The sequence below is a fragment of the Macrotis lagotis genome, chromosome X (assembly GCF_037893015.1).
Source record: "Macrotis lagotis isolate mMagLag1 chromosome X, bilby.v1.9.chrom.fasta, whole genome shotgun sequence".
NCBI lineage: Eukaryota > Metazoa > Chordata > Mammalia > Peramelemorphia > Peramelidae > Macrotis > Macrotis lagotis.
In genome coordinates this window covers 621,023,008-621,039,769 of record NC_133666.1, presented here as the reverse complement: position 1 = coordinate 621,039,769, position 16,762 = coordinate 621,023,008, and the positions used below count along the sequence as shown (strand labels likewise).

General features: G+C 42.3%; 1 protein-coding gene across 7 annotated transcripts in view; it reads left to right on the top strand.

Annotated features, from left to right (window-relative positions):
* Window positions 1-16,762, top strand: part of HSF1 (heat shock transcription factor 1) — an 84,922-nt gene that overhangs the window by 57,486 nt on the left and 10,674 nt on the right. For 3 of the 7 annotated variants that reach the window (XM_074203076.1, XM_074203075.1, XM_074203078.1), the window contains exon 13: window positions 222-13,955. The exons of the other annotated variants lie outside the window; for them this stretch is intronic. In XM_074203076.1, the coding sequence (XP_074059177.1) occupies window positions 222-427 (206 nt within the window). In that variant the 3' untranslated portion in view covers window positions 428-13,955. Of the gene's footprint in view, window positions 1-221; window positions 13,956-16,762 lie in introns of those variants that run through there. 7 annotated transcript variants of the gene reach the window in all.

Genomic DNA, 16,762 nt, shown 5'->3' with positions numbered 1-16,762 from the left:
TCCCCTGCTCCCGCCCCAGGGGTCCCAGATAGCAGTGTCTGAGCTCTCCATTTCTCCTCAGCTCTGATCTAGCTTGGGACCTGTTCCCCTTCTCCATGATCCTTCTCAATATCACACCAATCTGGGCAAGGGATCCCCATACTCCCCATAATTTTAAGTCTGAAAGCCTTCATTTTCCCTTTTTCCCCCACACCCATGACCCTCTTCCTCTACCCACCCAGGGAAGCAGCTGGTGCACTACACAGCCCAGCCCTTGTTCCTGGTAGACTCCAGCACTTTGGATACAACAGGGAATGACCTACCCATCTTCTTCGAACTGGGGGAGGGGCCTTACTTCTCGGAGGGGGATGACTACACTGATGACCCCACCATCTCCCTGCTGTCTGGCTCTGAACCCACCAAGGCCAAGGACCCTGCCGTCTCCTAAGACTCCTCTTCCTCTGGGAGGGGGATGATCCAGGCTTCAGGGTCCCCCTCCCTTCCTTGCCAGTCTTCCTGAGGGTGGGAGAGGGGCACTGTCCCTTGTGTTTGTGCTCAGAGAAGTTGCCAGAAATCTAACTTGGGGTCAGTCATGCCTGGTGGAGGGAACCTGGCAAGAGATAGGACCCAGGCTATAAGGGGCCACCCATCTGAGCAAGGGGAGTGTATGTGCCCAAGGGGCTGTTCTGGACAGAGTTTGGTACAATGGAAACAGCCCCAGATGAGCAGAGGTCAACAGGAGAGAGGACCCCAACACCATGCATGCCATGGAGTGGGATCCTAACCACCACCTTTCACACTTTCCCAAGGCTCCACCGGGCAGCAACCTGTGCTTGCCCCATTCCCCATCCCTGGCTCTGTATGTTCTCCTGTTGGTTGGTTTGGGGTTTTCTCGGTTATACTTTGTACTGACCCCGGTGATTGTTGATAGAATTGTATTTTGGATTTTTACACAAGAGAAGTTTCTACTTCTCCCCCTATATAGAGAATATATATGTGCATATATATATATATATACATACATATATATATGTATGTATATACATACATATATGTATGTATATACATACATACATACATATATATATGTATATGAAGACAGACAGATCTATAAACAGAGAGGCTATATGTTTGTGGTTTCTCAGCTAATGGGGAGTGTTTTCTTCCTGGCATTCAGGAGGGAATTACACTTTACTCTGATTCTGTTGAGCTTGCTATAATGGCTTCAGTATTTGGGGAGGGAGGCCAGAGAGGGCAGGAAGCAGTCAGGAGCTGGTCTCTCGACTGGGGACTATACCTAAGTGAATGAACCTTCTGTTGGGGGAAGATGGCTGAGTCCTGATAGGTTTGTCTGTGTTCCCTTGGGATAGATGTTTGAATGGATGCCCTAGGACCCTCCCCTCCAGGACTCTACTATTTAGAACATGAGATTTTTTTATCCAACCTCTTTTTATAGGTGAGGAAATAAGACCAGAGAGGTTGAGAGAGTATCATGCTACAGAAATAACAGTAGATTATTTGGAATCATTGGGCCCCAAAATTGCTGTGTGATCTTGGACCAAGTCCCTTAACTTGGTTTTGAGGAAATGAGATCTTTATGGCAAAAAAAAGCCCTAGTTTGAGGTCCCATTTCTGAATCCTATGATCCTCAGTGACCTGCTCAAGATCACAAAGCTTGGTAAGTGAAACTGGGATTCCTAACCAGGTCTTCTAGATTACAAATTCAGTGCTCCACTACCCCCACTGCCTTCTCTTTTCAGTCCATTCTTGTCTCCTTTTTTCTTGCAAGCCTGCTTCACTGGTAAGTCCATGATGCTTTACCTGGATTTACCCTGCATCCCTGAAGGATCTCTCACTTACTTGGCATTTCATCCTTCCAAAGACAGTAGCATGAAAGGTCTATGGACTTGAGCTGCTCCCAGCCTCCCACAACTAGCTGTCATTGGGCCTCAGGATGCCCACTTTAGTATGGAAGGCAGATGCATTCAGATTTGTAGCCAAATTTGAAAGAGGCGCGCGCACACACCTGTCCCTAGTTCAAAAGGTTAGATACTTTCTCAGATTAATTTATTGAGGGGTTAGAGCAAATATTCCCTATCACCCAGGAAAAAAATGGGGAGAGGGAGCAAGGTATAAGGACCAGGGACAGATTATCATCAGAGGATCCTGGCAGCAACTTCATAGGCCTATAGGAGAGAGAGGAAAGGATGTCAGACAGAGCTTTCTTATTGGGCCCACATACCACCAATCTAAGGCCTATGCTGTCAATCAGATTTCACTTAGGAAAGTGGTCCTATACCAGGTCTCCGGTGTTGCTACACCGCCAGTTCTTCTGCTGAGGTCCTCTCCGTCTCTGAGATGACAAGGAGGGCACAGATACAAATCAGTGTTGACATCTATAGCAGTCACCCATCCACTTGAATTCAACAACTCCTCACCCATTTCCCCCCATGTCCCTATATATTCTCAGTATTGAATGGGGGTAGATCCTTCATAGATGTTCCCTTTCAGGCACTCATCTGAGGAATATTCTGAGACCGATGGGAGTTAGTTCCTGGGATTCTTCCAGTTGCCTTTCCAGTGGTCGGGTTTGAGGGATGTGGAGGACAGGAGAACTTACTCCGGTGCTGTCCCATTAAAGCGAAGGGAGTGCAGGCATCTTGTGCTAACTTGACTTGAATGCAAAGCCTTTCCTTTGACCATATTTCTGATCATCCTTGCCTTCTAGCAAATCAACTCCCTCTTGCCCATGCAAATCCTTCAAGCACTTGGTGACAATGATGATACTAATCCTCCAAGTTAAAGATCCACAATTCCATTAATTCTTTCAAGACCTGAAATTCGTTAATTTTTTCTGACTTTCCACTTCCTGTCCAGTTTCCTTTAATCTTTCTTGACTCTACATCGTGCCTACACACATACACATTCCCTTCCCCTAGGGTCCAAGTGGAAAATGCTGAACTCACCTTGGGTTGTCTTCTGGAGAGGGGATTCTTCTTTCTCATCCTTCTGTTCTCCTTCCTCTTCTTGCATGTCTACAAGGGGTGAAGAAGGGGAGGGGGGGTGAAGAAGGAAGGGTAAGAGGCATTCTTAGATGCAAACTGCTTCATTCCCCATAGCCCTGCCTAGGCCAGGGGAACTTGGCCCCATCAGTTACAGGGTCATTGTCTGATGCTTGGCCTGAAGAATCTCACCAGCTGCATCCTTGCCCACGGAGTTCTGGTTAGAATCAGAATCAGGGCTGTCTGAGGACTGGGACTCGGACTCAAAAGCATTTCCCTCATTTTCATCTTCGGACTGCAGGGCATGTTTGCTTGACAACGAAGCTTCTGCTTTGGGAAAGAAAATTCAGGAGGGCATAATGGAGATGAACCTCTGAAGTTGGGAAACAGGGTCAAAAGGAAGGGGTAGGGCAGAGGTCTCAGGCCAACCTATCCCAAAGTCCTGCCTTCATACAGGTGATCTGATAGGGATCTTCCCAGGACAACCAGGATAGATAGGATCCCCATGGGGCTAAATGGCACTGTGTGGTCCCAATGCTGTTTAACGGATCCCAGATATGTTACTGTTCTCCACCCCTAAGTTCCTAGAATAGACAAAGGAAAAGGGGAGTGAATCTCACCTTCAGCAGCCACTAGAGCCAGAAATAAGATCAGCAAAGAGACAGGTAGCAAGAACCTGGGATTGGAGTAGGGGGGAGTTACCTGGGTGGTTCAGGGACTCCTAAGGTACAAACCCCAGCATCCCCAGTCCAGCAAGACCTATAAACCCTCCTTTCCTTAAAATCTTAGACCCAGTGTTCCAAGACCTCACCGGGGGCTGGGAGCCATGGCTGCGTCCAAATGATGGAAGAAAGCATTAACATCTTGGACCCAAACCCAGCTATATAAAGGGAAGGAAGGAGGGTGGGGCCTGGGCAGGGACTGCCCATGAGTCTCTGAGGCCTCTCCCCTTTGCCCCAAGCCTGTTCCAACACTAACCCCACGATTCTATCTTACATTTACTAATCTTTATGGGTCCTTTAAGGAGTTGGGATAAGGGAGTCAAAGCAAAAAAGACCCCAGAGTAGGACTAGGAGGCAGAGTAAGCAAGACAGTATCAAGGGAAAGGGAGAGAAGTGGCAGGACCAGGCAGGATGGTCCTGGGCTGAGGTGAAGGCCTGAGAACAAGGGGCCCTTTCTAGGGATCCAATTCAATGCCCCATTGTCTTGTCCAGAAGGCTGGGGGAGGGGCCGGGATTGGAGGATACACCCAAGGGCATCTCTGACTCGCTTTGTTTCCCATATTTAACTGAAATGGGATCCTGGCCCTGCTTTGTACCTAGGAAGGACAAGAAGAGCTATTCTTGTATTAGAAGCTGTTCAAAACTGTTGAATTCCCTCAATTTAAATCTTTATTCAAGGCCATCCCTCACCCTCATTCTAGATCTTGTAATGCTGCTTTTCTCTTCCCAAAGTCCATATGTCACCACAACTTAAAAGGTCCTTGGTATGGGGATTAAAAGACTAGTTGACCAAGTGGAGTTGAGAGCCTGGAGCTATAACGAACCTTGGATCTGCCATGGCCTTCCTCCTCCCAGGACCCCCTTCCACAAAAGCTCGACCATCAGGGCTGTACCCAAAATCAGAAGGAAACAAACCTGGGCCAAGTCCTGCCTAGTTCCCAGAAAGAGGCAGGCTTCATTGTGCTTGGGAACTTGCAGGGCTTTCCTGTCAGTCTGAGGAGCCTCATAGGCTCGCTCCCTTGCCTCTGTCTCCCAAGAGTGACCTCTCCCAACAGTGAGCCACTGGAACCTGGTAAGGGTTATTGTGACCTAGACAGCATTCTGTTCTTTGGAGATACCACATATAACTCCAAAAAGCCTTAGCAACACTTCCAGAGTTCCCCTCTGGATGATACCAGAACATCGCTTCCTTTAGGGATGCTGTTTTAGGCCTCGGGTTGAGGCATCTATGCCCCTAGGGTCAGTGTTCTGCCTCAGGCAAGGATGTTCAGCTAGGATCAAGGTTTTGTTGGAGACCAGGGTATCTGCTATCCTTCGGGTTCATGTTCTCCAGGTTGAGGTGTGGCTTGCTTGCCTGGTCACCCCTCTGTCTCAATCCCTAGTACAGAATAATTCCTGGAGTTCCAGTTTTAGGACCTTGGATCCAGTTGGGGTGAGCAGCCGCATTCTAGGTAGAATGTCCACCGTCCCTAAACATCACTTCCCCCATCCAGCTAGCTAAGTCAGGGTCAGTGGAGAATGGAGGGGACTCCCCTAGTAGTTTCTCCTACATGAATTCAGCCAGATTAATCTTGGGCTGTTCCTCATTGTTGACCACTCCTTAGGGACCTGGCCTCCTCAAAGCAGATCTTAACTTTCTACCCTCAGATAAAACGATGGGGAACCCTATTAGCATCCCCAAAAGTGAAGCTAGTTTCCCACTAGGACAGAATACACAGACCAAAGGATACAATCTGATTAGTAGACACTCGAGTTCCCCTAGGTTACAGGAGCTGCACAAGCTCTCTTTTATAATTAGACAAAGGAATAAAATTCACAACAGTCTTCCAGGGTTGGTATACCCATTGGGACTAGCAATAGTTCTTGCAGGCACCTTATATCCTAATTTCCTAGCATGATTGGGAAAGGGTCCATCAAAATCAGTCTTTTGGACATGTTAGTCTCCTGTGGGTCTCAGTTTTCTTATCTATAAAGTATGGGAGTTGAACTGGATATATCCCAGGATCATTTCTAGTTCTAAATCCTGGGAGTTATTTTTAAATCAATTCAGAATTAGCTGAGGGTGAGATCCTGGTGGGATGTGAGTGACAAGCATGGAGGCAGTTGCCTGGCCAGAGATAAGAGATTTAGGCATTCTGTAGTTGAAGCTGGGGGAATTAATATGGAGATTAAGCAAAAGAGCTGACTAATGCACTAATGTAGAGGGTATTGCATGATAAGGTACACCAGTCACAGAAGTACAAAGTATCAGGAAAGGTGGTAGGGGGAGGATAACATCATTCGGAAATCAAGGAAGGTTTCTTGAATAGAGAGCATTTGATTTGAACTTGAAAGAATTCAAGGATCATAGATTTAGAATGAGAAGGCATCTTGGAGCCATGCCTAGTCCACATTTCCCTTTTTTAATAAATGAGGTCCTGGGAATTTTGTAGGTTTTTGCTAGGCAATGGGGTTAAGTGGCTTGCCCATGGCCACACGGCCAGGTAATTATTATTAAGTGTCTGAGGCGGTATTTGAACTCAGCTACTCCAGGGTCAGTGCTCTATCCACTGTGCCACTCAGCCACCCCAGGTCCTGGCATTTTTAGAGGATATAGCTCAGGTCACACAACTAGTTCAAATGATGAAGGTAATGTGGAAGTATAGGTCTCCTGATTCCAAATACAAGACTTAATGGATCTGTGATGCCTTTGCATACATAAAAGACCAGGAAGTTGAAGAGCATGGAGTACTTGTGAGGTGATGGGGGTGCAGCCAAGTTGATCATAATCATTGAATTAGAATGTTCCATGTAAGAGGTGAAGTAGCATGTTGGAGAGGCTAAATGAATAGAAACAGGCAATCTTCCTGAAGGTTTTTACTATTGAGCCCTAGGGATTTGTCCATCAATCAAATATTTATCAACCACCTACTACTATATATGCCGGGAACTGCTAAACCCTGCTTTTTCTAATAGCTCAGAGGTGCCTAGGATATATCGCCTGCCTATGAAGAGCTGTCAGCATGACTGTCACTTGGGACCACCAAACTCTGCCTTTCCTCCCAATCTCCCTGTAAGGGTTCCATAGATCCAGTTTTCCCTCTCCTTCCCACTCTTGGGCTTTTAACACCCCAACCTCAGCTCAGTGGGTACCCTAGAGGGAAATTTAGTACCAAGGTTTCTTGTCCACTCCATCCCTAAACAAGTTGCCACCACAAATATCCCCAACAAATAATAGTCCAACCTCCCCTTGGACATCTCTAGAGATGGGGAACCATTCCCCTCCTAGACAACTGGAATTATTTTTGTTTCTTTTGAATTGAAACTTCCACTGCTCCTAACTCTGGTCCAATTGCTCTTGCACATGACAGGCCTCCAAATACTGGAAAGCTTACCTCTTCCAATCATAAATAACCCAGTCCTGGGCCTCAGTTTTCTGTGTCCTTCAGTTAACTTCCAAGGATCTTAGTTTCTCTGTTAAAAACTAAATCCCAGGGAACCTTAGCATCCTCCTTCCTCTTGTCTTCCACTTCCTCTGTAGCGTTCCCTATCCCCAGGCTTGCACTGCTCTCAGAAGCACCCAGGTGCCTTACCTTAGGTTAAAAATAGCCCTGATGATCCCTTAGTTACCTTCCCGATTCAATAAAAAGTAGTCTTCAACCTGTGTTAAACTTTTCCTGTGCAAAGTGGCTAACATTTGAATTTAAAGGGAAAGTATGTTCATTTTCTACCAAGTATTGTTGTTACAAGCTCTGGTCTCCTTTTTCCCTTTCCTTGTACATCACTCCTCTTCACATTATGTCTAGTCCAAGTGGACAAAATTCTTTTTTTAACTTGGCATGCTATTTCTCATCTCCCTTTGTAAAAGGCTTTCATTCATAGCTAGGATGCTCTTCTCATCTCTGCTTAGAATCTTTTATCTGCCTTTAAGGTGCCATCTCCACAAAGCCTCTGATTTATGCCCCATAGACCACTGATTAATGAACTTTCTCTTTATCTATTTGAGCACATGATACCATACCACTCCAGTATAATGTAATTTCCTAATGGGCAGGGATTCATTTTCTTTTTTATCTTTGTATCTGTAGCAGCACCTAGCACAGAACCATTCCCAAAGTACATCCTAAATAAGTGTTCTGTTTTGTTTTTTAATTTGATAGATGAATCCCAACTCAATACCCCTTGAACCTGTTTAGATCTCTGGGATCAGAAATAAGCCACCCCAATCCCTACTGACCTCCCTTTGGCTGCTGCCCCTGTTGTGATTGGATATCCAATCCTAGCAGTGGCTTCTTTTTTTCCCTTTTGCCTATTGTTACACCCTCCAGGTAATAGGAATGTATTTTCTGGGCTTGGCTTATAAGGAAAAGGAGAATAAACCTTCAACTCATTTTCACAGACATTTGTTAAGTGCCTAAAGGAGAAAAACCACACTTCTTGACCTCAGGGAGGAATATGACTTCTTTGATCAGGGGTCTTCAAGTGGAGGCTGCATGAGCACTTCTCGGAAATGTTGAAGAGGGATTCCTGTTGAAATCTAATCAGTCAATAAATACCAAGGGCTTCCTGTGAACCAGGCTCTTAGCTAAAATATAGATTGAAGGAGGTAATCATTGAGGTCCCTCCTAACCCTCAGATTGTGTGATTCTCTGACATATACACAGATATTCTGGTAAAAGTAAAAAGAAAAAAACTCTAGGAAAAATTGAGGGAATAATCACTTTCAACTATGGAAATCAGGGAAAATTACATGATAGAATCTAAAAACTAGGAAGAACCTCAGAGACCACCTGTCCCTGACCAAAGATCTCATTGTGCTGTTGTTTTTCCAGTCCTGACTCTTTGTGACCCCATGTGGGGTTTTCTTGATAAAGATACTAAAAGTGTTTTGCCATTTCCTTCTCCAGCTCATTTATAGATAAGGAAACTGAGGCAGACAGGGTTACATGACTTGTCCAGGGTCACTCACCTAAGAAGTGCCTGAATTAGATTTGAATTCAAGGTGAATCTTCCTGACTCCAGGCCAAGCACTTTATCCATAGTGCCACCTAACTGCCCTATCCTTTCAATATCCAAAATGATTGATGATACAAGCTCCATTTAAGGGCAGATAAGTGACACAGTAGATTAGATAACAGGATCAAGGTCAGAAAGACCCAAGTTCAAATCTAACCTCAGACACTAACTTTGTCATCCTGCTCAAGTTACTTAACCTCTGACTGCTAATTTCCTCATCTGTAAACCTGAGGAATCACTTTCTTTTCTAGGGTGGTTGTGAGAATCAAAAGAGACAATACATGTATTCTTTAAACTTGTAGAGCTATGTAAATGCTATTTTCTCCAATGAGGTGTGGTGAACTCATCATGTGTCATTTTTCAGTTGTATCTGACCCCTTAGCAAAGGTACTGGAGTGGATCATTTCCTTCTCCAGCTCATGTTACAGATGAGCAAATTGAGACAAGTAGGGTCAGGTGACTTGCCTAGGGTCACACAGCTGCTGAGTGTCTGGCACCAGGTTTGAACTCAAGAAGATGAGTCTTCCCTGCTCTAGACCTGGCACTCTGTGCTCTGTGCCACGATAGCTGCCCTAACCACACCCCTTCCGTTTTGGGATAGGATTCTTTGGATCTTTTTCCTTATATTGAGCTTAAATCTGACTCCACTAAGCCAGTCTAGTATGGCTATGTAAAACTCCAAGAGTAATTTTACTTGGCTCTGGCATTAGTTTCCAAGGTAGATATGGGAGTTGAAACAATTCCAATGTGTGGCTATGGACTTGACTCACAAAAGAAATGCAATAGTCCTGAGGTTATTGGTCATCCTGAGTAGGAATAAGCTGCCTATCAGCCACAGGTTAGCAAAACAGCAGCCTAACAGCATTCAGAATCATAGATGTTAACTAGTTGGAGAAGCAGCAGATGGCAACCTAATAGAGGAAGCAGCCCAGCAGGTGACATCAGAACCCTTGTGGAAGCTTCAGAGGCAGGAACATTGCCGTAGGAGTAGGCTTAGTTTGAGTTTTGGGGGCTTCCTTTTCCAACTGGTAATGTGAGATTCTGAAAGAGTATACCCTAATGTATGCAGAGGAGGTGAGGAGGGAAAGGTTATTTTATTAGGCTTTTTTTTTTTAACTAATGTGTTCTTGCACCAAATCTGATTTGGTCTGCTAGAGAATACCGTTTTTTTAAATAGAAGATTTGAATAGATAACTGATCCAAAGAGTATTGGCTCTGGGTTATAACTTTCAGGAGACTATGTTGAAAAAGACCTGGGCTTACAGTTATCAACAATACCAATGAAATTTTACTCTTCTGATGGTCAGTATATCTTCCTATAGGATATTCTCTAATTCTCTCATTATCTGTAAATTAGGGTGACCCAGTGCAGCAATTTGAAGGAGGGTTATTATATTTGTGAATCCTCAGTTTAAAACAAGAAACTTCTTATTCAGTTTCTCCTGCCCATTTTCTACATTTGATATGAAGACTTCTCAACTAAGTGATTAAGTAACAAACCATCATCTCTGCTAAGAAGAAGAAAATAACTGACACCATAATGTGTCCAAACGATTTATTCAATAATTTTCTTTATACACCTAGTAGAGGACTGCTACAGGTTTGTAAGTCTTCTAGCTTTGAGTCATCCTCAGTTGAATGACAAAGATGTTGACTGACTGCAAAGCAAGGTATTATGTTATCTCCATTTTTCAGATTTTCATTTTAGATCCTTTGAATGTTTAGTTCCTTTGAAGGGACAAAGGAAGGGTAAAGGAAATGGAGGAGAGAATCTGAGTCATTCCATGACTGATTTAGGGCTTATTCTCATAGAGATAATAAAATCTGAGTTTCTAAGAAGTTACCCTGCCCAGATCATCATGAGTTCATACCAAGAACAAAAGTGCCAAAATCTGTTCACAGCCCATTTCTGATTCAACCCTCCTAAACCAATTTCTAGACTTGGCAAAGCAAGCTATAGAGACAGTGAACATATATATGAAAATTCACGTAGGACCTTCCGTTCAGTATTTATGAGACAGGACAATAGGCAGCAGAGTAGGCCCTGACACAACTAGTCACCCTCTTCTAGATAGGTTGAAACTTATTTGTCTTTTCTAATGTAACAGTCTGAACTCCACTCTAGGGTTCCCACAGGATAATTCAAAGGAGGATGAATTATATTTGACTCAAGATGCCCTCCAGGGCAGCCTTTATTCAGAGGCAAATTAGGAGCAGTTACATTAAAGCATTTAATTAGGCATAGTAAAATAGAATGAAGAGGAAAAATCTATAAGCTAAAACCATTCTTAGTCCCTTGTTTAAAACAGAAAATGATCCCCACCACCACCACCACTCAAAACTCCTTCAAACTCTTGTCAATCTCCCTAAGATCCAAAGACTCTCAAAGGAGGGTCACCTTTTGCTACTACTGGAAAACTGGAGATAGCAATGTCGATTCCATTGGCTAGAGTTATACACCACTTTCCTGCTGCATCTATAAAAAGTCAACCCCTCATTTAGCATTAGAGTCCCCAAAGAGCATACTTGGAGGGGTATTATTAGTGGGGGGCGGGGTTCCCAGAATCAGTTCCTCCAGTTAGTCTTCCTTGTGGAGACTGTTATTAGTACTCTTTTATAATAGGTGGTTTTTATAATAATAATCACCTCGCATTTGCATAGCATGTTAAGGTTTGACCCCACCCCAGCTGTAACTGTTAGATTGGTCTTTTGCTATGCCTCATCTCTTTGCTTAAATGACACCGAAGAGTGCAGATCTGGCAGTAGTACAGCAGATTTTTTCCCTTTAATCTCCCTCACCTAGAAGACCCCAGGATGGGTTAGAATGAGTGCTTTTCCCAACTCCAGGTTAAAATATCCTTACCTTTCATTGCCTTCATCTGAAGCTGAGGACAGACTCACTCCTCTTTACATGGACCTTTCCATTCAGTAAGCCCAGGAAGAAATTACTAAAATTGGGAGAATGGCACAGTCTGGCTGGCTCTATCAGCATTTTCATTGGTATGGCAAGGCCATTGTCACCCTTGTAATGTGATGTTTTCAAGTGAACCCAGGTGCTCATATGGGTGTCCTAACAAGAACTAAATGAAGCAGAGAGGCCTTCTTTTGTCCTGGACACTGGCCCCTCTTGTAAAGCAACCTAAGAGAACAGTCACTGCTGGCTGCTGTTGTGGCATCCTACTCCATAATGATCTTGTGCTCTACTAAATCCCTTGCCCATTAGATAATTTGTGAAGTTATTTGCTTTAGCCTGTGTAAAAGCTTACTTGTCCCTGACACATTTTCTCTTATTGGATTTGATCCATCATTCTAGCTTGTTGAAACCTTTTTTGATCTGAACTATGTGTTCTCTACCTCTCCAAGCTTCTTATCTACAAATGTGACATGCACGTTATGCCTTCATGAGTTAGTGATAAAAATGTTAAATAGCACAGAGTCAAGGGCAGAGTCCTGGGCACACCATTGGAAATAGCCCTCCAAACTGACATCAACCCATTAATAATTTATCTTTGGATCTGATTGTTCAAGTTATTTAATTATACTATCATATAACCCAGTGATTCTCAAAGTGTGGTCCAGGAATCTCTGGGGGAAGGGAGCTTCAGACCCTTTTATGAGGTCCACAAGATAAAAACTATTTTTATAATTCTATGAAATTTTAACTTTTAACTACGTATATAGCAATAGATATTACCAGGTGTCCTGGTAAGTGTTTAACAACCACCTCTCAGGGAAAAAAAATGTATGCACTATACACTTTTAAGTTCAATATGCATTATTACCACTTTCTTCATCACTCTTTTAAGTCTAGACAATCAACAAATCAAGCCCCGATTTGTAGCATTTTCTGACATAAGTGCTCACACTGAAAATTTAACAATCAGCTCTCTCAAGTCAGTTTAAGCTGGATTAAAGCACATTCCTGGATATAACTCATACAAAGCTTTGGGGGAGTTGGAGGGGGGGAGGGAAGGTCCTCAATACAAAGTGTAATGGGGTCCTGAAACAATAAAAAAAAATTGAAAATCAAGTGATCCAACCCATAGCTTTCTGTCCTATCTACAAGCACAGCATGTAAGACCTTATGAAAAATTTCACTGAAATCTCACTGACTTTATCCCTCCTCTTATCTGCCCTCCTGGGAAAACATCTCCAGATAAAGAAGCTTCCAAAACGAAACATTCGGGGTTGTGTCAGTACTCTCAAGCTGGGCTTTATTTCACTCCTTATTAGCAACAACAGGAGAGTAAGGCTGCTTCAATATTGAAAGAGGTCTCCATTATCTTAGAAGCTAACCACAGAAACCAAACTTGATCTTTATCAATTCCTGTGGCTCCCTGGTGTTCACACTTTACCTGTTTTCTTTTCTACTACTCAATGCTGTATAAAAATCTTTTTTCCCCCTTTCTGTTTGACTACTCACTTTGACTCCTAGTCTTGTAGATCTGATGGTGTGATGGTGGATGAAACTTCCCCTATGTTGGAAATCTCCCACAAAAGGTTACACAAGGTGCAGCTAGGTGGCACAGGGGATAGAGCCTGGCCCTGGAGTCAGGAGCACCTGAGTTCAAATCTGAACTCAGACAATACTCAGCTGTGTGACCAAGGACAAGTAACTTAACCCCATTACCTTGCAAAAGAAACCCCTCCCCCCAAAAAGGTTATAGTGCTATGAACTGCCATAGATGAAGTTTGTGCTGACTTCTCATGGTCATTGCTTCCCTTTCTAAATGCTCACAAACTATCCTCTTAATAATGTGATTTAGGATTTTTCAAAGGACTTAAAAAGTCTTTGTTCTAATTTGAAGATTCCACAACATTTTTTTTAAATTGGAATATTCATCCTTCTCTAATCCTGAAGCACAAGTGTCAGGATCATAAAAGCGGATCCTTTTGCTGGTCATTGCATACTAACTTGAAAACCACAAATATCTACATTCTATTGTATTTTATTTTAACATTTTCCAATGACATTTTAATCTGGTGTAGGCTTGATACTTCTGAAGAATACTTCTTCCATTCTCCAACATCTGGCTGATCACTAACAGTGGCTTAGCGGGCACAATGACTTGCCAAATATTTCAGTACCCAAAAGCTGTTTGTTTGTCTGCGTCTAGTTACTTGTATTCATTCAGCAAAATGATGTTTGACTAATTGTTAGGAAGTTTTTCCTGACATCAAACCTAAATTGTCTCTTTTCAGCTACTGTCCCTCCTAGTTTACCAAACCCTATATTTATTTAATCTATTAAATTTTATCTTACTCAATTCAGTCTAATGTTCTAGCCTTTTAAGACATTTTTTGAATACTGTCTTTAATGTTATCCCTCCCAGATTTATATTATCTGCAAATATAAGCATATCAACAAACTTTATCCAAGTAAGCACTTGATAATAAGGGAATGGAAATCAAAGGAAAGATTAGGGCTCGATAGATGAAATTTAGGAATCATCTACAAAGAAATGATGATCTAACCTAGAGGAGTAGGTGAGAGCACCAAAGAGAGAGAAAGTTCAGGTCTTGAGGGATATCAATATAAAAGTGCAAGAGATGAGCAAAGAAGCAATAGAGAAGACTGACAAATTCCTGTAAGATCCACAGAAGAGAGTAATGTCAATCAAGGGAGAAGAGAATCTCCAGGATAATGACAAAAATCAACAGTATCAGCTACAGAAAAGTCAAAGAAATATACAGCACCATTGGATTTAACAATGAAAAGATCTTCTGTAAAAAAAAATTTCATCTGAATAGTTATATAAGACCTTAAGTGGTTGAGAAATTAATGAGTGAGGAAATCAAGGCAATCACTCAATAAATCAAGTATTTATGACGCACTTGTGTGGAAAGCACTGTGCTAGGCAATAGGGATGCAAAAAGTATAACAGTGTCTGTTACCAAGGAACTAACATTTTAATGGAGACAAAATGCACATAAACAGGTATGAACAAGATGCATATAAAGCAGATCCAAGTGTCATAGGAATAGGGGAAATTTTAGCAATTGAGAAAAAGTGGCACTTGATCTGAGGAATCCCAAACAGCATCAGGAAGAGCCTTCCAGGCAAAAGTGCAGAGATGGGAGAGGCAGAGGCACATGTGAGAAACAGCAAGCAGACCAATATTGCTGAATTGTAGAATATGTGAAAGGGAACAATGTATAAGACTGGGAAGGTATGGTGCCAAGAGCTTTAAATCACTGGAGAAGAATTTATAGATGATCCTAGAGTTTACTGGGTAGGGATGAAATGGTTAGAGCTGTGCTTTGGGAAAATCACTAGCAGCTGAGTAGAGGATGGGTGGAATTGGGAGAAGCTTGAGGCAGAGAGGCCAGTTAGTAGGCTATTGCAATAGACTAGACCAGAGGCGATGAAGGTGTGAATGCTTTGGTAACCATGAAAGTGGAGAGCAAGGACTATTGAAGAGATGTTCTGGAGATACTTGCAAACAATATTTGGCAACTGACTAGATTTCTACAGTATCTAAATCTGACTATTTGAAGAAAACACTGAAATTGCAAACTTGGATGAAGACCAAAATGATGGTGGCCACAACATAAATAGGGAAATCTGGAAAATGGATGGGTTTAAAGGAAAGAGATGAGTTGTATTTGGATATATTAAAGTTGAGATACCTATGGAAAATCCATTTTGAGGTATCTAAAAAAAGAATAGATATTAAACCAGAGCTCAGACAGAGTAGATCTGGATATATATCTGCACAAATATGATAACTGAGCTGATGGGAACAGAAGAGAATGTAGAAAATGAACCCAAGGTAGAGCTATGGGGTTCACATCTAGTTTGAGAGTGGATGTGGATAAAGATTCAGCAAAGGAAATTGAGGAGCAATGAGAAAGTTAAGAGACACCAAAGAAAGCAGTGTCATGAAAACTCAGAAGTGTAAAAGAAATGACCAACAGTATCAAATGCAACAAAGTAGTAAAAAAAAAAAAAAAAAGGTTAAATTTGGCCATTAAGAGACCATTGGTAACTTTGGACAGAACAGTTTAGATTGAGTGATGAGATCTGAAGACAAGTTGTAGAAGCTTTATTAGTGGGAGGATAGGAAGCATAGATATGAAGTAAAAACTGCTTTTTCAAGATTAGCTGAGAAGAGGAAAGATACAGGACATAGTTAACAGGGATGCTGAAATCAAATAAGATGTTATGGAGGATACTGGACACAAAGTATGTTTGTTAGTAGTAGGAAGGAAGGCAGTAAATACAGAGATCAACAGGGATGACACAAGAGGCAAACTGTTGGGGAAGATGGGAGAGATTAAGATCATGTGTACATGTAGAAGGATTTGCCTTGGCAAATCTGTGCACCATCTGAAGAATAAAATTAGTCTTCATCAACCATACAGACAACTTGGTATTCAATAACATTGACTGAGCCTTAATACACAGCAAAGCAAAAAGAATGGATTAATGTTGAGAAGTTAGGTAACTATAAACCATCAATATTGCTTAGGGGCAATCTGTACAAGTTTGGGTGCTGGGTTTATTTTTCCACCTGCCTGTTAGCCTGTGGCTCTGAAAATAGGACTGGGTAGGATTACAGGAAAGCTTCAAAGGTTCAGAAATTCCTCCATTTGAGAGGAAGGCAAGAAGGGCTTTAAGATATGGTGGGGGAACCTGTCAGAATGAGGGGAGAAGAAGCTCTCAGCAAATGGCCTCAGTATTTTAGGGAAGTATAGATCCATCAAGGTTCTTAGCTGAGAGGGTATTTATATAAAAATGCTATATTATCACCAACAAAAGAAATAAAAATTACATTAACTGGGGTTCTACCTTACATTGATCAGATTGGGGAAAAAAACAGCCATAAAAGGAAAGTGGAAATTATTGAACTGTGGAAGGACAGGCACAATGACGCACTAGTGGTGAAAATTATGAACTGGGTCTGATCACTCTGGAAAATAATCTTAAACTCTACTTAAAAAAAACTAGGCTTATACAAACACACAAGGAGAGATCAACAAAAGTGAGAAAGGACTTTATGCTACAAAAATACCTATAGCACCACTTTTTTATTTTGACAATAAGAAACAAGGGAGTACCCA